This window comes from Phoenix dactylifera, chromosome 14 (assembly GCF_051530095.1).
Source record: "Phoenix dactylifera cultivar Ajwa chromosome 14, Ajwa_hap1_PhDact_Kaust_v1.1, whole genome shotgun sequence".
Lineage (NCBI taxonomy): Eukaryota > Viridiplantae > Streptophyta > Magnoliopsida > Arecales > Arecaceae > Phoenix > Phoenix dactylifera.
Window position 1 is genome coordinate 10940484 of NC_143203.1, and position 27199 is coordinate 10967682.

General features: G+C 36.2%; 1 protein-coding gene across 2 annotated transcripts; it reads left to right on the forward strand.

Annotated features, from left to right (window-relative positions):
• Positions 1–2409: 2409 nt before the first annotated feature.
• On the forward strand, positions 2410–26153 carry LOC103696352 (uncharacterized). 2 transcript variants are annotated; one of them, XM_008777949.6, is made up of 9 exons: positions 2411–2692; positions 10280–10351; positions 14867–14956; positions 17752–17794; positions 23016–23122; positions 24286–24381; positions 24644–24834; positions 25017–25086; positions 25859–26153. In XM_008777949.6, exons 1-9 carry the CDS (start codon positions 2495–2497, stop codon positions 25964–25966), a joined length of 975 nt encoding a protein of 324 aa, XP_008776171.1. In that variant the 5' UTR covers positions 2411–2494; the 3' UTR covers positions 25967–26153. The 2 variants fall into 2 exon arrangements, with proteins under 2 accessions (XP_038988510.1, XP_008776171.1); XM_039132582.3 differs by lacking the exon at positions 25859–26153 and having other exon boundaries at positions 2410–2692; positions 24925–25059.
• The last annotated feature ends 1046 nt before the right edge of the window (positions 26154–27199 follow it).

The following is a 27199-nucleotide window of genomic DNA, read 5'->3' on the forward strand; positions in this document are numbered from 1 at the left end:
TATTTTTTCATTGTGATTGAATCTCAATTTCCTAGTACCAAAGCTTTTAGTCCATACAAAATTGGACCGCTAGATGATACAAGGGCATGACAAAGCAGTCAAAAACACATTTAATTAAACACATGTAAGGAAAAAAGAAAACAAAAGTAAAAGAATTGCTTGAATTCATCAATAGCTAGCAAAGGCAATTGGACACAATACAATCATTTAGCTTTGTATACAAAACATGATTACTAAATATATAAATAGTAATAATTCAAGTCCAAGATAAGTATGAGTACAAAAATAGGTCAACATCAAGTACCCTGCATGAAATACTATATCATTCACTGTCATTTTGTGGAGCTCTTGACCCATTTCATAAATATGAAAATAGAATCTGTGGGAAAATATGGATAGATAGATAGATAGATAGATAGATAGATAAACGTATTTAGGTTGGTAACATGTAAGCCATATGCATGCCATGATATATATATATATATATATATATAGATAGATAGATAGATAGATAGATAGATAGATAAAGAAAGATGGTCTATCTTCCTCTAAAGAAGAGAGGTTATTTTTTTCCCTCAATTCCCAAATCAAATAATAGAGTATTCAAATTGGAGATCGATCTATACTGTTGATCATTATCTATGCTATTAAAAATGCTAAGAGATCTTTTGCTATTCAAATTGATGAATAGTTGAACTGATTACTATCTTTTGCTATTATCTTAGAATTAAAATCTATTAATTTTCATCCTCTATACATTTTAACATTTGTAGGTCATAATCATTACGGTAGATTTTTAGTTTAACTGTTTTATTATTATCTTAGTGAACTACCAAAATATGTATTTTTCGGTATCTAGGTATTTTTACTGGTATAGATCATGATGAATGGTTTGGATTTTCTATTTGGATGCTGCATTATTGATTTGAAATCAAAAGGAGTGGATACTAGTTCCTTCTGAAAGGAGTATGGTACATCCATACATATGTAGGTACATATATATATATATATATATATATATATATATATATATATATATATATATATATATATATATATATATGTATACATACATGCATGTATGAATATATGTATATATGCATGAATATATGTTGCATACATGCATGCATGTATGTATTTATGTATGTATGTATGTATGTATATTGAAATAATGGGACAAAATTTGTTTGGCTACTTAATACATGTCATGCATATGGCTTATAATATGAACAGCTCTCACATAAATGACCGGTAGGAATGGCATCCTAATTAAACTTAAGTGGCTTTTTTGAACCAAAGCGTCATAAAACAGTGAATTCCATTTAAAAGGATGGGAAAAGTATTGAGATAACTGGTTCATAAAGATTTTTTGCTAAAAAAGAGCAAAGGGCTGAGTTGATGGACTCTAATATTTATTATAATTGGACAACAAATTATAATTTGCTCTTTAGTATGTAATAAAAAAAATATACTTTAAGCTGCATGATTATGAAATTATTTTGCCAGTAAAATTAATTATTTACCTTTTATCAAATTCAAAAAACAAAAGTGAATGCAAAGAATCTGTGCATGAAATAGACCATCCTCAATGTTATTTTAGAATATTATTTCAATGCATAGGTTTTTGACAAGGCAGAAATTATTAATATTCACTATTTATAAAAAAAATTATTATAACAGCATGTTGATTTTGGGGTTTGGGGGAGCTCATACCACTAAGCGATCTCAAATCTTTTAAAGTTTGTTTGGATATTACTACAGGATTAGGCTGAAAAATCTTTAGAGTTTGTAGTTTATCCATCCATTTAAGTATGATCCTGTATCAACTAAATACTATCCGGCCCAAATTCCGTGAAAAAAATACCACCCTATATCTTTTGTTCATGCATCCCAAAAGCTATGGTCTGTGCTGGATTTGGATAGGCTCTTAAAAAAATACAGGTTAGATGGAATAACAGGTCCGAGTTTTACAGAATTTTCAGTCTAACTCTATAGACCCACCAGCCAACAAGTTTACATACTGTGCTCATATATTATACATACGATATATTATACATAGATTAAGAGGTAAGGCTTGTTTATCGGTTCACAAACTTTCATTAATCAAATACAACTTTGTATTGATTATTATTTATTGATGTCAACTTATATAATTAAAATTGTAAATCATGATTTTAGAAATTACAAGAAAAAAACTTTCAAACCTAACTTCACTTAAGAATTTTGTAACTTTCTTTTTTCCCCCACTTGAACCGGTTCCCAAGAGAGAAGTCCATCCCATCCCGGTCCAACCATGAGGGACGGTCGATCCAGGTTCCTCAAATACCACAGCAAGCGAGGAGCTGCCACGTGCCGACTTTCCTTCTACGTCGACTCAGTTTCCGTTTAAATACGTCGTCGAACCAACAAAAGGAAACAAACGTTTCGTTTCCGGCTCTCTCCGATCCCGTTCCGGTTTCGAATCTGGTTTGTTCGCACCTCCACCCCGTCATTCATGTCGAAGATTCCCCTCTCTTTCAATCTCAACCCTCCCTTCGGCGGCCTCGCCGGCCCGTCGCCCTCCGCCGCTGCTGCCGCCGGCGCCGGTGCTGTTCAGCCTGTGAAGGACCGGAAGATGGCGTCCGCGGAGCAGCTTGTCCTGGATCTTTGCGACCCGGAGCTCCGAGAAAATGCGCTTTTCGATCTCTCCAAGGTTTGCTTTCTCGCGTGTGTTTGAATTTGTGGTTTGTTTTCTCTGTGTATTCTGGGAAAGAAATTTTTTTTGGTTAATTTCTATTGAAGGAAGATTTGTTTTTCTTCGTTTGTCGTCGAATTTTTGGTTTGTTTCTTTTAGGTATCTTTAATTCTTTATTTAATTCTGGGAAAAGACTGCCATTGAAGGAAGATTTGTTTTATCTGTATGTCTTTCGATTTATGGTTTGTTTTCTTCGTGTACCTTGAATTTTTTATTTAGAATTCTTGGAATATTTCCATTGAGAGAAAACGTTTCTTTTATAATTACCAAGAGTTCCGGAGGATTTTTTTTCCCTAATTGATTAGTTGGTAAAGAAATAGCTGTATGTGCAGTACTATTCATTCTTTTTGATTCGATGGAGAGAAGACTCCTATTAAATTTTGGTGGAGGAGTTCATTAGTTGCCTCAGATTTTATTGTAGGAGGGGAATTTTGGCAGAAAGTTGGTAGAGAAGTAGTTGTATGTGCAGTACTATTTTTTCTTTTTGATTCCAGGGAGAGAAGACTCCTATTAAATTTTAGTTGAGGAGAAGACATATTGATAGAAGGATTGTATTAAAATGGCAACGTATAATATCTATTTTGTGAGGACCCGGCGTGTGTTTAGTCCCATATCGGTTATTTGCTGAGGAGATCTTGGGTACTTATACAGAACTAAGGAACCTAAATAATACCCTTTCTGGCTAGTCTTTTTGGGTGAGGTCCTGACCACGATCTGATCGTAGTGCTTGTGATTAGATTTGAATGGGCGTGTGTTTAGTCCTACATCGGTTATTCGCCACGGAGTTCTTAGATACTCATACAGGACTAAGGTACCCAAATAATACCTTCCGGTTAGTCTTTTTGGATGAGGTCCTGGGTTGTGACATATTTATTTTTTTATTGCTATAGTGAATGTCTATCCTGATTTACCTTGGTCTCTGTATATCTTGCTCTATTGAAGTTCTTTGTCATTTTTTATTTTCCTTCTTTAAAAGGGAAAAAAAATTTTGGGAAGTAGAATTCAGATTTTTACTGTAGGAGTGAGAATTTTGATCGAGATGTCGATTATGGTGCTACATTGGTTAACAACTTTGGTGCTAGTGCAAAAATTTTGTTATTGGATGAATTAAAATTTGGTTCATTATGTTTGTGATAATACCTACATTTTTCCCAAATGAAGCTTCAGGATTGTAGTTCTGCTTCACTTTCTTAAAGAGTTTAGTTACCAACATGCTTCAGGGTTCCAAGCCGTTGGATATAAGCTGGTGAAATGTGAGTGTGCATTTGCTAGTAGAGCCATGTCGAGCACTGACTCTAGGAAAAGAAAAATCCTTTGTTACTTTCTTCTTTGGTTTTTAGTGATGGTGTCTGTCGTATCAGCATGTGTGCTTGTGCACTGTGGTAACTTGCCTATAGCTAGGGGCAAATAGGTCGGGTCAGACCGAGTCATGAGTGACCCCGACCCAATATGGTTATTTGTTCGGGTCCTAATTTTGGACCTAGACCCAACCCAATAGAAGTTCGAGTCAGGTTGGGTTTGTCCACGGCTACAATTTTTGACCCAACTAGTCATTCGGGTCGGGGTCCCCGCCCAAAAAATTTGGGTCCGGGTCGGGTCTAGATCGGATTTTTAAGTGGCATTCTAGGATTTCTAAGTAAACCAATCACCAATTTCCGGTAAACTAAGCGGTCGACTAGTAAAGTGAGTAAACTGTGTGATGATCTGGCAGGTGATGAATACCATAAAATGCATAAAATGGAACACAAAATCCATGTACTTTTGGAATTGTTGACCTCGCCTATCATCATACTCTTATATCTACTGCTTTTTAAGTTTCTGTTGTGGCTTGTGGGTAAGATTTTATTCACAACAACCTAGATGTTCTACTACTATAAGATGAGCCTTAGCGAGCGATGTTGTTACTGAGGAGAATCCTTTTAATCCCATGTGGTCTTAGGTGTGGTTTGTTTTTGGAGTACTTTGTCTGATCTCTGCATTAAGGAGCCTTGTTTTTTATGTATTTTCGTTGCTTATTTTGTACATAATTATCTTCTAAATAATTTTGGATCATTAATAAAAGCTAGGTGTTTCTTAAACCTCCCTTATCATCAAAGAAAAAAAAAGAATGGTAATACTAATTTTGCATCTTCTTACCGTAAAATATATGTTGCCTCAGAGAGCAACTTAAAAAAGTTTTACGCCAAATATTACAACAAGAGAAGTCCGGAAAATCCTACTCTGAAGCCTTAACTTATCGATCCAGTCATTTCAGAAAGTCGTAGCTGAAAAACAGGAGGAATAGTACTGGGAAAACTATTCTAATAGTCATAAAGTGATCATAGGAATGGTATTGCATTATCCAGAGGAGGAAGAAGGGAGGATGGAGGAGATGTAGGGCAAGATGCAGTTCTTGGGTTTCGGAGGAGGGGGATAACTCGAGAGTCAGGACGAGCACGCCGAAGTCGCCGGACACTGAAGAGATTGATTCTCTGCATGAATTATGGTGATCGATCGCGATGGGAGATGCCCACGGACGGTCAATGGCCGATGGTTTGGGAGGATTGAGCAATAGTCACATCTAGGGACGGGGTGTAGTCACAGTCATGATGGCCGACCGTTGATGGGAGAGAGAGCCCTAACAAGAGAGAGAGACTGAGGTATTTGCGATTTGGAAATTAGGAGAGACTAAGGTCTGAGAGTGAGCGCACGGTTCACGGACAAGGCACGGGCCTCGTGGCGCGCGGACGGATTGCGTGGACGGGTCACGAGTCTAACGGGTTTTTTGAATACGGGTTGGGTCAGGTCGGGTCTGAATTTAGCAAACCCAGACTCGGCCCGAAAAATGAAATGGGTCTAATCTTATAACCCGACCCGGCCCCACTGGTCCTTTAACACGGGTCGGTTTGGGTCTAAGCGGGTCAGGCTAGATCTGGACACGGGTCAACTCGACCCATTTGCAGCCTTACCTATAGCAGGGTGTTGACCTGTGTTAGTCCATATCGACCTATGCAGGTAGTATTATGCTGGTTTGGCATGGGTTGATGTAGCTCGATACTGCTTGTTATGGATCTAACCTAGTTTTTATAATTTTGTTTTGGCAGTGCAAGGGGAACTTCTTGGCACAACATGGTTGTGCCAGTCAATAGCCAGCACGCTGCGTACTTTTGTTTGTCATTACTCTACAAAATTTTTAGGAGGTTATCATAAATTCTAGGCTTTGTTTGGCAGCTGACAAACTAAAAGAAAATAAATCAGTGGAAAAAAGAAAAGAAGAGAAAATCAGGAGCTTTCTTGTGTTTGTTTGAACTAAGGAAATTGCAGGGATTGTGGCTAACAGTTGGCTAAGTTGTCTTGAACAACTTACCTATTTGTCTTTTTATTATGAACTTTTTGAGAGGAAAAGATTTAGTGTTGTTGGTGAAATATTTATCCTAGCTTCTCTTTGATTCCTCTTCTAGCATTCTCTTTCCAGTTCCGAACCATTGAAAAGAAATTCCTGTTTAGTGAATTTTCATTTTTGTGTGGGTTTGGGCCATTAGATCTTTGTCCTCCCTCCCTCAAAAAAAGTGCTCTTTGGAGTCTTCATGTATCCCGTGGACCGTCAATTCACAAATTGTGCATTGTCTTGGCACTTTATATATGTCTCCAAGATTGAAGTTTGGATTTGTGGTGCCACAACCACCTAAGTGGACAAATATGGTCTCACCCAAAATTTTGGCCAATTTTTAGCCCTCTATATTCTCCTTGTTTTCTCTTCTATAATTCTTTTATTAGTTCCAAACAGTAGAAAAGAAAATTCCTGTTTAGCGAATTTCCATTTCCTTCACTTTCTTAGCAATTAAGTGGAGCCTTTTCTATGTGTGTTTTGGTCATTAGATCCTTGCCCCCCACCACCCAAAAGAAAGGGGGCTCTTAGGAGTCTTCATGCGTCCCCATGGATTATCGATTCACAATATCTGCATTCTCTGGGCACTTTATATATGTTTGCAAGTTTGAAGTGTGGTTTTCTGGTGCCAGAACCACCTAAGTGGACAACCATGGGCTCACCAAAAACTTTGGCTTTTTTCTTAATTTAGGGCAGTCTACATGTCAGAGCATAGGCTGGAATGAATCACAACTTTAAGCAGTTAAGTCCCAAGCATATGGCCAAAGTTTTGGTGAGAAGACCATTGCCCATGCATGCATATGGCTAGCTCATGCACATCAAAGGCATGAGTAGCCCGTCCTTTGCACATGTAATCAATCTGTGATTGTATCTACTTATTGTGCCAATATGTACTAAAACTGCACTAAGTCAAGGACATCCTAAATCCAACCATGTCCAAAACAGGTTGAATTGTGTCCGTCCAATGCCAACTGAAACTCAAGTTACCCAATTTCACACTTGGTCTGGTCCATCGTTCGACTACAATCACCCTAGAATTTAGGTAATGCCACAACTGCACATTGATGCCATTTAAGCATGGGCATGAGTGCATGGAAATAATATCCTAAAAATAAAATGACAAAATTCTCATGATGAACTTGAATGGTAAAAGAATCAAAGAAACCATGCAACTTTAAATGTAATTATTTTTTTATACTGGAAGATAAAAATACGATTTAACTCACACAGTAGTTCTGGCTCTCTCAGATCTCCTCTATTGCAATATTCTTTTAGTTTATAAATATCTTTTTCGATTACGTGCTAAAATTTGGTTCTGATAATAGAAGATGATTTAGTTCATGTAACTAAATAGACAATAATTCTGTCTCTCTAAAGTCTCTTTTAATTTAAAGATTTTTTCATAGTTTATTAAAAACTCTTTTCTTATTATTGGCTAAAGTTTGGATGGAAGATGGATGATTGGAATGAACCAGAGTAAATGGAAATTAGAGGTAATGGTAAATTCTTTGTTTTTGGTTGCTCATTCTGATAGCTTTTGATTGATTTTTGAAGAAGGAAAGAATCCATTTCTTTTCTTCTCCAACCCTTCCTTTATATGGAGGTTGTGAGAAGTAACTAGTTGCCAATGTAAATTTAGGGGCTTGAAAATTTTTCTAAGCATGTCAGGAACCACTTAAGGTTGCTTGATGTTTGCACAAGCTTTTGAATAGCTAATAAAGTAGGAACGTTCTGGCTTTGTGGTATTCCCTTCTTCTGCTTCCTTATCAATGAATTTCATACTAGGCATGAGGTTTTATGTTAGGTTTCTAGTTGGTCATAACATGTTCACAAATATTACCCTGATCCTCAAAACTGAAGGATGGAAATGGGATAACAGCTGCTGGTTAAGGTAATGCAGATGACTTATTGGTCTGAGAAGGTAACGTCACAGGTATATGGGCATCTAGAGCCATCTCTTATAAATAAGTGGGTGGAGAATTATGTAAAATTTTATTAGATATTATTTGTGAGAAATTTTTAAGGTGGGTATCTGGGATTGGTAGTTCATTGTGGTCTTGGTTTAATATGGTATGTTACACGGTATGCTCTTTAGTGGTCCAAATTTGAAAATCCGCTTTTGTTGATCTCATTTGAAGGTTGTCTACTGTCCTTGTAGTTAATTATAAAATTTTGGTGTATGTAGCTATCAAGTTGCTTCCTTGCTTATTCCATAGAAACTGATAATTATGTAGTTTGAGAGCAGAAATCTTGTCTGTGAAAATGTTATGTCAATCCTATGGTTATAGCTTCATCCTAAGTCTAGGCTTGAGAATTTGTTGGCGGTTTTGTAGCCTTTGAGATGCATGTGTTGATTTGGTTAAAGCATATTGAACTTTGCATGCTACATTTAATTGGTACTGATGAAAGGAACTATGAAAGCCTAAGGTATGGTTTAGCAACAATGAATTTTCATGGCGCAGAATTATCTAATAATGTTAAGACAACCTCCACAAATCTTGGATAATGGAACCTGTAAATTCGTAGACTGGGTTGGGATCGCAAGACCCAATTATAGGCTGACAATAGCCTAAACTAGGATCCCTATGTTAAATGAAGGCATCATGATATATTGTTTATTTCTTGAATTGTCAGTGCTCGAGGGACTCTTGAATAGATTTGATGGTATACCTGAGAGAACGAGATGTATTTGGCAAAGGATTTGCCTTCATACGAGAGAATGATCTAGATGATTGTCTCACCTCAAAGTAGAGGAAGACTATACCATGGCATTTGTACATGAAATATGACAGGACTTTGTAGAAGAAACTAACTTTAGACATTTTTAGCCTCTTGCAGCAGTTCTTCTGGATGAGCTTTGTCATTGTTATCATTGGTTTTTCTGACATAGTTTAATATGTTGCATCGGTTCTTTACTGTTTATTCTTTGACAACTGTAAAAGACAAATTTTATTGGTTAAGAATGCCCAAGTTGCTGATCACATTCAAGCATGGTGAGTTTGGATAGCAGGAAACAGTAAGACTACAGGTGGAATCTGCAAGACAACAATACAAAAAGTGTCACATCAAATACACCAATATAGAAATAGTTAATTAATATCAGAAGTCTTAAATACTTATCTAATGCAGCTAAAGTGTACTAACTAAGTATGGTAGTAATACTTAGAGGAGACAATAAAAGAAGACTACAGGTGGAATCTGGAAGACAGCAATCCAAAAAATGTCACCTTAAATACTCCAATATAGAAATAGTTCATGATACCTACAAGTCTTAAATACTTATCTCATGCAACTAAAGTGGACTAACTAAATGTGGCCCAAAACTATTGTTTCTCTGGGCATGTCTTCCTTAAAGCTGACCCTTTGTGAGATTCTGATATTCCTGGAAATTAAACAATTATAGAACTAAAAACTAGTTCATGGCATCTTAGGCCCACACCTAACATGCAGTTTACATGCTCCGAAACAAAATTTTGACGGTTGTAGTGTCTTCAGAGCTTTGCATCAGCTTCAATCTTTCTTGTGTCTCTCAAGTTTGGAATGGCAATATACGACAATTATTTAGAAATATCAAATTATAGATGATTTCTTAAGACAATATCATCCAAGGAAATTTTGTTGAATGATATGCTAAGAAATAGAATTTAATGCTTGTTATTCTCTGGAACTTCAACTTCAAACAACCTTCACTCTAACTAAGATTGCTTTTCTTGTATCTGTTGAAGATGATTTGGGCAAATGTGTGTCATACTTATTGAAGAAATATCAACCAATACATAATTGACCGACTATATGTAACATTCAAGGAGATTACTTTAATGGTATGCTAAGAAATAGAATTGATATTTGGATTTTCTGTAGTTCTGCATCAGCATTCCAATGGTACTTAGTTAGAATTTAGACAAAAATGTAGATGTTTTAAGGTACGTTAGATCTTTCTGTTAGTTTTTTGGCTTACTGCCATACCATCTTTGGATTCAGTTTGCCTATTGATTTTTTTTTTTTTTTTTAAATTGACTTTGGTGCAATTGCTAAATAATAATTTTATTGTGGAATCACATAGTCTTAGTTTTACTTGACAAAATAGGATCAAGTTTTATTTTTTTTGCTTTTCTTTTTTTTTTGCTTTTTTGAGATTTTGGTGGGATAAGCTTAAGTTGCATAATTTTACCATGCAGAAAAGAGAGATATTTCAAGATCTAGCTCCGCTATTATGGAATTCTTATGGCACTATTGCAGCACTCCTTCAGGTTTGATCGTAACCTCATCTAGTTTCGATTTATTTTGTTGGGGGCAGATTTTATATTCTTATGGCACGATGAGTTACATTAGTTGTGGGCAGATTTTGTATTCTTTTGTATGAAATACTTGTTGAATGTTTACTTAAGTAAAGAAGAAGAATAATGAAGAAAAACAATGCTAGAAGAAAAGAACAAGGCTTAGGGTTTTGAAATATTTTCTCTAGGATCTTAGGGTTTGGAAATTTCTTCTGTGGTTCTATTGTTGCTTTCATTTTTCTTGGAAGAACATTTGACAACAATGGGAAACATTGCTAATTAAAAAAAGAGAGACCAATTTGGTCCATACAAATTTGAAGCATTTCTATATTACTTATTGATGGAAGTTCATTGTGCTACATTTGTAATGACCTATATCCGATTAGATTTAATAGGGCTGACTGGATGTCGATTCCAGTAATTCCTATGTCTGCTAGACTTAGGCTAGGCAAAATTAGGTTCCGGGAGCCAAGCTTCAATTTCAAGGCTCGGATTGAAATCTAGCCTATATTGGCCACCTCTAGTCCATCTTATGTATTGCTTGAAGTTTAAATATATTATTACCTTGTAATAATATATAAAGCACCTAATAAAATATATGCTACATTAAGAAACCTCTATGTCATGCCCCCATCTCCGAAAGAAAGAACAAAAATAAAACTCTTCTCTTGCTTTTCATATCCTTTCCTCTCTTCTACCTCATTCTTCTACTATCGACCTATAATCCCCTTCTTGTCCCCTTGACCACCATGCTTCCAGTGACCCTTGTCTCCATCCCTTTTATGTTATTGCCACCCCACATAGCTACTTTGCGTATGACAATAGGGGCTGCATCCTTATTCATTCTAAACCATTTGCTGCACGAGGCTGCTCTATCCTTGAAATTGACCAATCTTGTTGCACCCTTTGTTGTTGCACCCTTTGTTGTTGCATTGCTGCAACCTTGAATCTGTGACTTACTGGCTTCATTGGGCCCTGCTACCTATCCCATTCCACCATTTTTGACCCCAATCTTGGTTTGATACTTTTGATTTTGGGCTTGCTTAAGGCTTAGGCATGTCTTGAAAATGCAGCTCTCCTTCCATGTACTCTACCAAGCACATAGAGCAGCTCTCCTCCTCCTCAGCACAAGTAAGAACAAGAAGACGATGATTACGTTGAGCCAAATACCATCATAAGGATCAATTGTAGCTGGGCAATAATCCTGGTTGGATATGATATCGATACTTATATTGTGATTGGGGGCAGTGGCATAGTGGTTGCATAGCAATTGAGGTAGTGTTAGGTGGAGTTGAGTATGAGGTAGCTGATGATGATGAAAAAACAGTTGCAAATGTAATGATAAGGGTTTTGTTGAGTTGGATGCGGTTGTGTGGATCTGACAACAACGATAGGAGACGAGTTTGAGGAGTTGTGTTGGAACTAGGGCCTGGATTGGTTGCCCGGCGGCACGTGTCGGCATGCACCCGTGCCATTCCATATCGGGCCCGTACCAACACAGTAGAGGAGACAGGAGAGAGAGAACTAGAGAGAGGAAGAGAGAGAGAAAGAGGAGGGTGGCGGAGATTGGCGGAGGCCTATGGAGGGTAAAGGAGGTCGGCGGAAGTCAATAGAGGGGTGGAGGAGAGGCTCCGCCTCCAGCTCTCCTGTTTTGTTCAAAGCAGGGATCCCGGAGGGGGCCTCTTTTTATTTTGAAAAATTTTAAGTGAAGTTGGCATTTTAAAAAAATTAAGTGAAGTCGGCTTCACTTAAATTTTTCAAAATAAGGAGCCCCTTTCGGGACCCCTATTTCAAACAAAATAGAAGAACTGGAGGCGAAATCTCTCCTCCGCCCCTCTACCGGCTAACCACCACCCTCTTTCTCTCCCTTCTTCCTCTCCCTCCCTTCCCTGCTTCTCTCTCTCTCCCCCTCTCTTTCCTTCTCTTTCTCCCTCTCCGTCCTGATTTCTCGTTTTAGTTGTCGGAACCGTCCCGGTCTGCCGCCGGGACGACTCGGTGCACCCTGAACTGAGTGGTTTGGAATAGTTCTGGTGACCATAGTTTTAAGGATGGTGGTATTGGTGATGAGAGTGTTTGTGGAATGAGTTCATGGTGGAGTTTTAGTTTTTGTTTCTTCTAAGGCAAGAGAGGAGGGAGAGATCGAAGGAGGCAGGGGGCTTAGAGGGGGATTTGCTTGTGATTTTTGACATGGAGATTGTGAGGAGATTCTGTGTTTTGTAAATAAAAATGTAGGTGGGGGAGGGCAATAACCTGGTAACTTTTTTTTAGTTTTTTCCATTTAGAGGGAGAGAGAGAGAGAGGCGCATATCTCCAGAATCTTACAGTGAGGGATTGCCTTTTCTAGTGAGTCTCATGAAGGATTGCTAGAAAGAGGAAAGTTATGTCTTTGTTTCTACACCCACCTATCATGCCCAAGGGAAATTACCCATTTGGTTTTCTTTTCAAAATGTTTTAGACTTCCACATCTATCCTTGAACTCCTTGATGATCCCACCATCCATCCTAACTTTAAAATATAAGAGGGATTTCGAAGATCAATGCATTGAAAATGGTACAATGGCTTATGGGATCACAATATTCTTGAGGTAAATTATTGGTTGCATTTTGATGTATGTGATGCTTATTTTGAGCATTTAAATATGTTTCTTTTTTAATATCTGCGAAGAAAACGTTGTATCACAGGATGTGATATTGGTCTGTTATCAAGTTGAAACTCATTCACTTAGGATCCATTTCCCATACATGACAGATTTTAAGATTCATGATTGCCATCATGTGCTCAGGAGTATCGGCATGATACTGTTTCCAAATCTCATAATCTACTATGTAGGACAACTTGTATTTATTCAGCTCATGCAGGATGTCATAAGAGTATTCAGATATCTTTATGATGTTATCAGATTCTACGTATCTAAGTTTTTTTATATTATAAAATGTTGAAATTTTCGTTCCAGTTGTAATAAGTCCAGATTTGCACTCATAAGCACACTGGGCTGGTTTAGTCCAGAGCAGGCTCAACCTGACCCTTATTTATGTTGGCTATGCTACCGTATTTTTAGATTGAAATCAGATAGGGTCATAAATTTTGAGCTCAACTCAAGCTGCACCTGTGCCAGCAATTTGCAAGCCCTAATTAACCTTGATTTCAAATGGTGAAGCTTGTTTCAGGCCGGGCTCAGGCTAGGGGTTGTCAAGCTCACATGGGTCCTTATTAACCTCTTACTGATTGAATCTGGTTGATTTGATGATGTATGAAAGGTGAAATCATAGTTAAGAGTTTAAGCCTTGAACTTTGTAATATTCAATTTTTTCAGGCTCTTGGAAACTTTGGTGGTACAAAAGTAAATGAATATAAGTAATGTGAGGAACAAGTGATATTGATACTTGGATGACATTTCCCTTTTGGGTACAATTGATCTTGTATTAGTGCTGATTATTTCAAGTATGATTTATATTATGAGAACAAAACAGTGCTAAATTAATTGACACCATATGCTTTTCATAGACCGGCAAAACGGTTTCTAAACATGCACTACTCAGATGCTGGATTGCAAGACAAAAAAAAGAAAAAGAAAGAAAAAGTAAGTTCAACGGGGTTCTTTTGGGCATATTTATTCTAGATTTTATGAATTATTCTCCACAGATTAACTGAGATCTGCTAGCTCCCTCGTCAGAGTAGTTTAGCTTAGAAATTAGGTTCTCATATATATGGTGAACAACAGTTTTTTTATGTGTACAGTTGGTAAGCCCTTTACAAAATATATGTCTTTATAGTTTATACATTATGTTATCTCCATTTCACTACAGGCTATTGCGTTATCTATTTCAACATCATCGATTAGACATATATTATTTCATATTTTGTGCGTATGTATTTTATGTTTGTATGAAGAACACATCGATTAATGTTTCCAAATTTTTGATGATATTTTAAGTTTTTGTGACTGAATTGCCTAATTAGCTTTAGTGCATAACTGCATATGCTTAAGCAGCACCTTGAATGGGTTTTCATTCTCGTCTAATTTTTCACCGTATCGCTTGTTCGTTTGGAGCATTATTAACTAGATTTTAGGCTGTATGAGCATAGCTTCTTTTATCCTAACATGCTTTGATCAATATGTTGCACATTTCATAGCAGCCAAAGAGCTTCTATGCCTATGCACCTTATAAAAACTTATTTTGCATGCTCACAGTTTTTCCCTTGAAAGTACTTTTGGTCATGAGATTTATCTGTTCTTGAGAACCAGAGTATATATCTATAGGAAGCTTCTGATTTCCATAATATGATAATATGGTTGTGTAGGCTAATACTGTATATATAGGCCTCTTAAGAAGAATATATCTTCTGAATTAACAATGCCACTGACTCTCTCTCTCTCTCTCTAGTTTCTATTTATACAGTGGATACCTAAATTGTTTTACTACTTATGATTGGCTAATAAGGATCCATAAACCTGATCCTAACACCCTCTTGTCTGATTGTTTGCAGGAGATTGTTTCAATATACCCCTATCTTTCCCCTCCAACACTGTCACCAGGAGCATCAAATCGAGTTTGTAATGCACTTGCTCTTCTTCAGGTCAACTCTTTGCCTTAGAGGTTTCTTTCTCCTTTTTCATTAATTAGTTTTGCATCATGGCATATATAATTATGATTTGCTTCTATATTAGGTCTCATGGCTATATATTTACCCGATATTCTTTACTTTGTCTTTTAACATTCCACTTTGTAAGGCTGCATGTAAATTGACTGATGTATGAGTAGGGTAGGCTTGCTTGATAATGGGCCTGTTCTAATTTGTTCGCTTATAGAATGGGCCAAGCATAAGTTGCACTTTAGGCTCGGGTAATATGTGAACCTAATGTGAGCTCAAGATCTGATATTGAGCACCTGTAGCTGAGATCAGCCCATAACCATATCAATAACCATAAACATTAAACCTTATTCTAACTATTTTGGCCCAGCTTGATGGATCCTCATTTCCTAAGAATTCCTGTTTAGGTCCAGCTTTGATCTAATTTGAAGCTTTTACGTATCCCTCCTCACAACTTCTATCCATGTGACCTTATGTCGTTCTCTCCTACATCTTTCAACAAAAAATGTCCATTTTTTTTTAACCGGAGCCCCCTCAGGTGTCTGTTGTACATGCCATACTATATCAATCAATTCTCCCCACCACTTTGTCTATACTTTGTGCAACTCCAACATCTTCTCTAATTTACCAGCTCTCAATTTATTCTTTCTAGTTCATCCAGAAATCCATATTAATGTTCTTATTTTTGATATGCTTAACTTGTTTTTCTGATCCCTCTTTATTGCCTGATATTCGAGTCAATACAACCTTAGCTTAAACAACCAAACTTGGCTTATTTTAGCCACCATACATGTATGATAAAAATGTTTTTGGCTTGCTCAAGCAATGCTGTAGCAATGAAGGTTGCTCTTAATATTTAAAGTACTTCTAGCCATCTTGCTTTGTTCATATTTATTGCTAAAAAATTAGATGAGTACATTTTTTCCCTAATGAAATGAGCTCCAGCCATGTGGGTGAAGCATTCTTTTAATTATGGGTGAAGCATTCTTTTAACTATGGATGACAATAAAAAAAAATTGTATCAGTATTTGCTACAATTAGAAGTTGATCTGAATGACATGATCAATGGTCCATCATTCCTTTAACTCTGACTTGGTGAATTTGTAACAGGGGATTAGATTGAAAATGAGATTTGATTGCATGTGATTGGAGATTGCTACTAGATGCCAAAACCTTGAATTTTTGGTCCTAGTGATACATGGAAGCATATGTAATAATAGAGCTATTCCGGTGTTCCACATGAAATTATTGTTATGAAGAATCAGGAGGGTCTAGCTCCTTTTGTAGTATCTGTTAAATAGTTTTCTCCAAGGATTCCATTTCCGATGGTAATGACAGATCCATTGAGAGAATGATACCTGGGACACTCCTGAGATACCAGGTTGCTCATGATCCAGGACGTTTGAGCTGTTTGCCGCCATCTCAACTGGTACTAGTCAGGACCAGTTGGTTTGCTAAATGGGTCTTCCAATACTAAGACAGCGGGGCCCTAAAGAGAGCCCTGTTGACTATCTTCTCTCTTGTTGGTTCAGTCATAGGAGAAGATCAGAGAGGAAAAGAGAGAAAAAGAGGAAGGAGAGGAAGGAAGAGTTAAAATTAAGAAATTGAAAAAAAAATGCAAGAAAGGGCATCTTGGTACTGTACCTATTTTAGAGTCTTAAAAGATCTTAAAATCAATAAAACCAATAAAATAATAGAAAACGAAAATTTTAAAAAAAGGATTTGGTGGTGTCCTAGTAATGGTATTTGGATCCCAACCAATCCCTTCCTGGGATAGGAGCATCCTAATACTATCCCGATCCGAGACTAGGCCAAGATAGGTGTGGTACCAGGTCTTAAATCCTTGATTTTCTCTCAAATGGTATTTGCCATCAATATATCTATTAACATTTACTTTGTCAGTTTGGCGCTTTTATCAAGTAGTTTTTGCTTCTCTTGTTCATGATGATTCATGAACTCTATCCTTTATTTATTCTCTGATTTGGTTTGGAATGTCATCTGCAACTCTAGAAACTGAAATAAAGCTGCTTCAGTTTCAGCCACAACCAATACCAAACTAGGTCAGTCTCATAAGTTTTGGCCAAAACTAACTCATGCAAACAAATTCAATGTGCATATGGGATGTTTATTTATCTTTTATGTGACATTCATTTCTTTAAATGTCGGAATCATTTTCTCTTCGTTAAATTAAATTTTGCAAGCTTTGAGAAGATTTAGAAGTAATGTGACATTAGTTTTAAAGAGATGGTGGAAAAGAAAATATTTGGACATCAATTTGGTTTTTCTAGGACTCAAACCTCATAGATGTTACTAGTATCGCATGCTAAACTTCTATTAAACATTAAGATGAATAAATGGTATAGGACACTGAACACAAATTTTTCAAACATTTTCCTTCAAAATAGTTGTTCGATTGTCTCAATGCACACTATCAATCTAATTCATCAAAAGGTGATAAATATAATACATTTTAACAATGTCTAATTTATTTCTTAACTAAATTTGTTTTTCTTATTTCAATTTTTCTTAATTTCAGTTGAATTATTTTATCTTTATAATTTTCAACTGGAGCTGTTGATCTAAAGCTGGATCTAACAAAGTTGCTGAAAATGAATTCAGTTAATCTTGCCCAAAATTGAATTTGAAAAGTTCTTGAACTTTAGTCTGTGAAAATTGGTTGTGACTTGTGACACTTAAAGGAAAATAACCATTATACAATTAAATATTATGAGCATCATCTGATTCTTTTTCATTTGATTTTTACTTTTTACTTTTTGCAGTGTGTGGCCTCACATCCTGATACCAGGATTCATTTCCTCAATGGTAAGCTGTACATTTGAACAAAATGCATGTGCTTTTCTACTTGCAAGTATGGGTATAAATATGTGCTAGGCTGTGCTTCTTAGTGCATTTTCAAAGTGATGGCAAGTCATGCATGTGGACATTTTTCAGAATTATATAATTACCCTGCAAGGATGGATGTTCTTGGATAATTTGTAGATTCATTGTTTGCCTCTTGTGAAATGCAAGTGTCTTGCACTCTTGTGCACATTGCTATCTTTATTCATAACAAATGCACCATCCTTTTAGCACACATTGGGAAATGAATTAGTGAAAATCATGAATTCAATTTTGCTTGCAAGATTCAAGAATGTTTTAGGTTTACAATAACTATTGTTAATTGAGGTTATTTGGTGAGGTTAGTTTGTGATATGATGAAAGTAACTTCCTAAAGGCTCACTATGCTAATTGTTCACGCCCTAACCCAGCCATATAAGCTAGTTGTGTGAGACAGCTGCATATCCTACAAGGCGTAGCCCCATGATATATACAAGGCCTCACAACTCATAAACATCATAAACATTGTTTTTAAACAAGGATACAGGCTGTGGCTTCAACATAGAAGTCACTAAGACTTCGGACATAAACTAAACATTCCAACCATAAATTCAAAATAGACAACCGCAACATCGAAAGTCCACATCCAACCAAAATATCTGAGTGACCAATTGAATCACCAAAGTCTACAATCTTAGAGAATAACTAAGCAAGATTCTTCTAGAACTCAAAAATCTAATAATCAGTCCATCTAACAAGCAACCAAAAGACCGCATTAGATCTAAGAATCTTGCTTCTCTATACAACATGAAAAAAGGAAAGGATGTGAGCTTGAAGTTTTAGTAAGAACCCCACCACCTATACACACCCTAAAGATATCTTGAACTAGGTAACAAGTATGAAGGAAACTATATACAAGTATAGAGAAATAAGCAAGATCCGCCAAACCGGTACCGGGACTCGCACCGGTCGGCGCCTAGTATGGTTCGATACTGGTTTGGGCTCGATCGAACCGGTAGGGTGTGCCGATTCACAGACCGACACACCCTAATTTTTTTTTTTTTGAGTTCTTACTCTTTTCGAACTTGTTCTATGAATTTAAGTCTAATTTGATATTTTTTTGATGTTTTTATGATCCAAATTTAACTTAGATGATGCATCTTATTGCTTTAAAATGATAAAAAATTATAAAATAAACAACATAAAATATTCTTAAATCAAGATACAATTAATTACATACTTTTAAAGTTCAATATACATACTGATATCTAAAATGGGGTCGAGCGGCGATGCCTCTCATAGATATCTGGATTATCAGTATAATCAGAAGGCACATCAACCTACCCCTCCAACCAAGCAGCATTGTAGTTTTGTATGTTCATCCTATAAGAAACACGCGTTGTGTTATAAGTACTTTCGGATTTTTCGCTGAAGCTCTGGCTTTGAGAGGTGTCCTCTGGTTGATAATACGACTGTGGAGGGGCCTATCCGAATATGCCGGCAGCAAAATTTGATCTGTGAGATGCTCTGGGCTGCGTAGGATAGTAGCTACTGGAAGATGTCTCAGATGCACCCTATCTATATTCGTATCCGTATGGGTCATAGATTGTCTGTGGCTACGGATAATAGAATCCAGTATACGACTCGGAACCTGATACGTCTTTGGATCCTACTCCACGTGCGAGGTCATCTGCAACTATATCGTATCCTTTTGAATGACCTCGAGAAGCTCGTCTCTTATATGCAATCATATCCTTGCGGGCTCTAGCATATCGTCCATTGTAGTTCCTATCCTGTGTAGCATGCGTAAAATAAGATTCATCGGTGTATCAAAGACGACCCTGCGACTGTATCTCATAAATAATGGTCTCCTGTCCTTCACTTCCTCTGTGGCCAGCAGATTTATGACCACCAAAACTGTTATCGCTGCTGCTCCAGGACAACTTCTTGACACTCTTCATTGAGGTTGCACGTGCTTTTTGTTTTTCTTTTTTGGTGTGCTGGGTAGCTGCCTTCTTACCCTTTGTGTCCCTCTGCTCGTCTCATCATCTCTTGATTATATCTCTAAGAGGATGTTTTAGATAAGGAGTCATGTGGTTACTGGCTCTCCTGTGGTTGTGGCTGATCAGCTGTAGGAATGAATGACATATTGCGTTCAGCCTATTGCCTTGCATCGACCCTAGCCTCGCTGGCTACAAAGTTGGCTGGTCGTGAAGGCGATCCTAGCTCGTCAAGCTCTGGCTCCTGCTGGTGGCCCACAAGCCATCCGATCATAAGATCATTCTTATTATCAACGAAAGCACTATGGATCGAATCTGTATAACTGAGCTCCACTTCCTCCTGAATATACTTTAGCCTCAACTTCAGATTGTAGTGAACATATACAAGGTCGTTGCGACGCTTCTGTGTCAAATAGTTCCTCTGTTTGTTGTGGATGAGGACGAAGGTAAACCAGTTGCGCTCACAGCCACTTGAGGAGCCACTCAAATAAGAAATGCAATAACCATAATGTTGCTCAGCATACCTTAAATCATAATTAGATAAATGGCACATAATTTGACCATGCTCTAAACTAAGCAATACTCTATAGTTCCAAAATATAAAAGTAAAGGAAGCAAAATCAGGCCATGGTTATGCTTATGCCTTGTGACTGGGCATAAAATGATGTCATGCTTATGCCCCATGGCTAGGCATCGATAAGATTATGTCATTTCTTTTGGACTAAGTTTGGGCATCCATACAATATGGCTGGATATCAAACACACATTCATAACACATATATGAGCAACTTTAGAAGAATTAATACCATGATCAACATAAGGTATGCAGAAGCATACTACTACAGCAGGCAAAAAACCCTTTTTATTTCTTTGTTTTGTTATTCTTTGGAATCATAGTTGCCAAAGTTGTCTCTCTTTAGTTACTTGTAATTGACAATTACAAATTATTCTCAGCTCTTTGGTTGATGACGCTGAAAGAGGCGTGATAACCTTGCAAGTGGCTTAATAAGCTTACACTGCAAGAGACATTGATGGCTTCTAGATTTCCGTATGGAGTGCAAATGAATTCACAAATTTTGAACTTAGGCTACAATTTGAGTCATTTTTTATTCTTCCTTATAGAAAAAGGAAATCTTATGCTTACTCGTAACTTAAGTTGGTACTTCTGTAGAGTACAAAGAGAAACCCTTAGACATAATAAACCATTATTCAAAAGATTGAAACTATAAGAGATTGTCCTTTGTTCCAAAAAAGTAGATCCATATGGGCACATATAAATTCGTAGATAAATACACTAGGTTGGGGCTCTACTTTAATGGGAATATTTGAAAGGGAAAAAATCATTTTGATAGCTATGACTTGCCACCAAAAAGAAGCAAAAATAATATATAAATGAAAGTTTTAGGATAATAATGAAAAAAAAAGAAAAAGTGTTGGTGTCCCTTTCATATATTGCATTGATAATATTTTTGTCTGCTTGTGTCATGTCGATTACCTCTTGGGCTAGGACAACCAAGAAGCAATCAATATTTCACGACAAAAGGTGTAGTACTACTTTCAGTAGCAGGCCTTGTATCTCGTATTAACAACTAAAAGATGATCATGAGAATAAAAATCTCTATTTGATGGCCAATTAGTGACTTGCTATTTGAGTAATATTATGTATTATTACAATAATTAATTGAAATTTGTTATATATAATAACTATTATGATATTCTATACATAGTCCTAATAACACAATATAATTATCATATCATTGTACATAAATTTAATAATATATTAGAATTAGTATAATATCTTATTAATGCACTATTGTAGTAATTCATTACAGTAATATACATTATCCTATATTTGTTAAAAAAAATATGACATATTTGTTATAACAATACTAATATTATTATGTGATTATTATGAAATTATCGTAATAATTACTATAATAATTACTGCTATTTTATTCTTTGATATTATCATATTACTATAAACTTATATTTATGATATATATTATTATAATAAATAATAATTTCTATATAATAATTGTTGTTAATGTAATTGTGCTCATAACAAGAATTAAAATCACTATAATATAATATGAAAGTCTAATTACCAGATCTTAACTAAATTTAACAAATTATATTTTTGCAGTAAAGAAGTAATTCTTAGGGTTTTAGACACTTTTTGCTTTCATTAAAGACGAATAAAACTGTTTTGCTGGTCCTCTATTTATACGAGTGAGGTTTGACTTCTCAAATTTGGGTTGAATTCTTCTTCTATTTGGAAGAGATCGGGATTTTCCAGAAATAGCATATGACTGCTAAAAATAATTCAAAACATCTAAAATCTTCTTAGAGATGGATCTCAACTTCTATATCAACTTTTCCTTCTATCATGTCGCCTAACTCCCCTTGGATTGGAAGATAAAGCTTGGTCAAAAGTTTCTAAAAATGTCAAAATTTGGTTTGATCAGGCATCTCGGAGGCCTAAATAACCTCAATGTTGGGTTGTTTGGAGTCCAAGGAGCCTATTGGCAAGGCGCCATATCGTAGATCTTGAAAGGTTATCCAATTTCAAAAAAGAAGAAACATGCCCCAAATGAAAATTGTATGTGAAAGTAATATCCTTATGAGGTTTTAATGCATTAATCGGCTTTGTATGTGGCAGATCTTGGTCTTGAATCCTGTCAAGATCTACGCAAGGTGGCCAAAATAGTCCACCATAGGTAATGATACTCCTGGATCATGAGCCAACTTATTGGCTAAATGCTACATCGTACATCTTGAAAAGTTATCCAATTCAGGGAAAAGAACTCTGAACGGACACAAATTTTTTGATCCTTTGGTATTTTCTCCTTTTGCACACAAATAGACTTATTGATATTGTGTATTCTAGACTTTGGATGTAAGCCCCCCTGCCTTTGCAAGTCTTTAAGATAATAAAGAAAACTTGTTAATTCCTCCTGCAACTCAAAAAAAAAAAAGCAAAAATCACAATTGAGATAGTTAAAATAAATATTTTAGTTATTCCATCTCTTGTTATACAATGTTTTGAATTGTTGTTTATGCATCTGATGTGAGTAGGAGGTTTTCCAATATAGTAAGATTCATAAGTGATCCATTGAATATCCTGCATAATGTTAGGCAATAATATAATGATAATATTGATGATAGGTGACTTCTTAATTGTTCTTTCATTTTTTCTCATTTTTCAGCACATATACCTTTGTATTTGTACCCGTTTTTAAATACTACAAGCAAAACAAGGCCTTTCGAGTATTTAAGACTAACCAGCTTGGGAGCTATAGGTGCACTTGTAAAGGTACTTTTGCTTCTTTAAATAACACATAAAAAAATAATTGCATCTAACCTACATGGATTCTGTATTGTTGTTTCCATTATTTATCTGTCTTTAAGCAATCATAAAAGTGAAGAGGACCCTGTTGATTATGAGATACATGCCTTAGTATAGACTAACTATTTGCATTCGCATTGAGCTCTCTGCTAGTAATTCTTCTTGAACTTGCAAAAAGAAAAAGTGTTCAAAAAGCAAAAGAAAAAGGAGAAAGGGCACCCTACCTCATTGCTTTGTGTTGCAAATTGAGTGTTTGTATCCTGCCCTGGCAGTTTTTTGGCTTGTCTTTTGGTGGTTTATTCATTTTAAAACATGTTATTGTAGGAACTTATTCCAACGAATTTGGTTCTTAGGACCGTGATTCAGCAGTTATCTCACCATTATTGTGAAGAAAGTGAAAGTGAGAACTCCAGCTGAATCTTGTTTTAGAGTTCAAAATTAGTTTCTTTATAGGCCTTCTTGAAGCTACCAACCTCATGAAAATGCCGCTTTTTTCAAAAAAAAAAAAAAAGTTCTATCATGTGTGATTTATAACTCCCTCAAAACCAACATAACTGGGACAACATGATGAAATTGGATTTAAATGGAAAGCAAAGGATTAAAATTGCAAGATGTTTAGGATAAAGATGATATATGGGTGCTGACCTGTAAATATGCTTCCATCAAGTATCTGGAGTCAGCATTGTAAGGACTAATGATTGAGAAAATCAATTCCTTAATGATGACCTTGAAAGTACAACAGATTTCATAATAATTTTAGTTTTTAGTTATTAGAGCATGAAAAGCCCTAAGTTTTTACTTCATTGCTCTTTCCTTGCCGCGTCATGACAACCTGTAGCCTTGGTTTATTCATGTCTTTTCATATTGCCTGATTTTGGTCTTCATCCATCCTCTGGAAACAATGCGTTGGTGCCATCTCCGAATTAATTTAGATTTACAACAATTTTCCCGTATCCCTCATTTTTACCCTTTTATGCTCTGGATGGCTAGGTGGGACCATAAAAATTATATTATTGGCAAATAATGAAGTAACATTTTTTATTTCACTTTTTTTTCTTAGCACTGGTTACCTGGAACCTAGCGGTTGCTGTTAGTAGTAATGCGACAATACTTGTTTTGCCCTTCTGCAGGTTGATGATACTGAGGTGATCGGTTTTCTTCTTCAGACAGAAATCATTCCTTTGTGCCTGAGAACTATGGAGATGGGTAGTGAACTTTCAAAGACAGTAAGTGATGGGTAGTGAACTATGGAGCGGGGTCCGACAGAAGAAAATTTCTAGGTTTTAATTTTGTAGTTTGTTTATATGTATATTTGTACTCTGTGACTGGTTTCTGGCTTTCAATTTCATCGTATAACAAATATTATGTTATGCGCATTGTTCTGTTGATAAATTTCTTGGTGATGGACCTGCTTTATGTCTACCAATCCTATTCTGTTTTCCATTGTGGGCATAAAATTACTGATAGATTTACTCATCAACTTTACAGGTGGCGACCTTTATTGTGCAAAAAATACTATTGGATGATGTTGGGCTTCGACATATTTGTGCTACTGCAGACCGCTTCTATGCTGTGGGTCAAGTGCTTGGGTCTATGGTTACATCACTTGCTGAGCAGCCCTCTACTAGGCTGTTGAAGCATATAATCCGTTGTTACCAACGGCTTTCAGAGCACCCAAGGTTTGTTACTCAGCTTATATTGCAAACCAGGCGGATAAACAGGGCGCTAATATGTTGCTTTGTCCATGCTTTTTGTGTATGACATGTCAGTGCGACCTAAAACCCTGTTGTCTTTATCATGCTCATGGGCTATGACATATGCTGCAATATGGAACCTTGATTTTTTGCTTACCACATCACAGGGCATGTGACAGTTTGAAGAACTGCCTTCCAGATATGCTAAAAGATGGAACTTTTAATAATTGCCTTCGTGTAAGTTCTACTCTGTGGCAGTACTCCATCAAGTTTCTTCAATTAATGCCCTTGAATGCTTTGATTATGCTGATGTTTTTATTATTGAAACAGTTCAAATTTGATCGGATGCTGGTGTATTTTTACATTTTAATAATTAACTATGTCCTCGTTCTTCCTTTTCTGGGGCTACTAATTGTCTTATATAAAATAGTGTTTTGATCACAATGGTAATGAATTCATCATCCCCCACACTTCCCTTCCTTTGCCGCTGCCCCTTCTCTGAGTTTCCCACTTCAAGGGGGGAAAAGAAAGCGAAAGGTCAACAAAGCATAAATTTAACAGCAATAAATTATGATCAGTGATAACTTGAAAATGTATTTTTATGCTGAAAATGTGATGCCATCTTTGGCCAGTGATAACCTTGGAATTCAGCATGGAAAATTTCTCTTTTTTTTTTATTTTTTTATAGCATCCATTTACTTTATTCTTCCCTGCACTCACGCAACAGTATATTTGTAGGTTGCCTCAGAAAATAAGAATGATATCTAACAGAAATCAATATCTTGCTGTATTTGAACTTACGCATGCATACAACTCTCTTATATGATTTTGAAGGGGGTTGCTATGTCATTCCAATTCATTTGTTATGATACCTCGTCACCCCCTTATATCACAATCTTTGTTGCCGTAGCTTGATCTTGCAACCTCGTATTGAAACTTTTATATGTATTATAACTAATATTCTATCTGGTATGCTTACATGCTTTAGATTCAATTATTATTTTTGCAGGATGATCCTGCGGCCCGAGACTGGCTACAACAGCTTCTGGACAATGTAAGCGGAGCAAACCGGGTACCCAACCTTCATGCTAGACTAGATCACATGATGGGAAACTAGGATTTTGGTAGCATCTATTCAAGTATAAGGGCAAATGGTGGTATTTATGTTTTGAGCACCTTCTTCATTTCTGTTGTTTAAGCTATCTACAGTTGTCAGAATATGTTCTAGTGATGCTTATTTACATATAATTTTCTTGTAGCAAATCTGGGAAATTTTCTTTTCAAGCTTACTCTCTTTTCTCTTATCTGATAGAGAGGTCAGACAAAGCTTCAAATTCTTGGAAACTTTAGGGTGGCAACTAGGGACCGAATATCACCTTTAGAGAAAACCAGGTCGTCAGCAAAAAAGAAATTAGAAAATTTGATATTGACTCCATATTTTATACTTTGAATGCGCCATTGATCATCTCTTCCATGATAATATGGGGTCAAGGGATCTCCCTATTGTAGCCCTCTTTGAGATTAAAAGAATCCGGCGGTTCGTTGACGAGGATGGAAACTATTGGGTCTCCGACGCGAACTTTATTCCACAAGATCCAAGTATCAATAAACCCAAGACATTGAAGCTATTCTGAATTTCTGATAATTTCATTTAAAGAAAAATCTATGATTTTAAGAACTCTATATGTCTGCAAGTGAAAAAGGAGACTTACTTGTGTACATATTTTTCTTTCTATGGGCTACGTGAGTGAGGGCGTTCTTTGCTTATGTATTTCCACATTGCTCGAGTTTTCTTAAGGTATCTGAGAGAGGTACCTTAGGAGAAAATAATTATCCTGGATACATGGAAAATAAATGAATGGAAAGAAAACATTTTCTCTAAAAGGATGGCAAGGAGATATTAACTCCCTAACCTAATTAGGAGAAGAATGTGGGGATGGATTTGGTCCAGCCACTCAAAAGGCAGCCATGGGCAGAAAAGAAAAGATGGAAGAGAAAAAGCTTTCTTTTGTTTTTTTTCTGATTGGTAAATAAAAGTTTCATTTGTGTCTGACTATCCTATGGTAAATATACATACAAAACGGAGCATATACAAAGTCTATAAGCTCCTGAAGTAAGGTTGATTTTTACATATGGGACCTTGAGCAAAAAAAGTAAAACAATTTGATGTTCATGTATAAATATATGTATATGTGTATATATATCTATTTAAATATAAATGTATATGTATGTATATTTTTTTTTTTGAAAAAATAGTTCATTTTACAATCACAGAAAAGGTAGCTCCAAAAAGGTACACAATTAGTGTCGTTTGGACACTTCCCCCTATATCTAGTAAGAGAAGCCTATT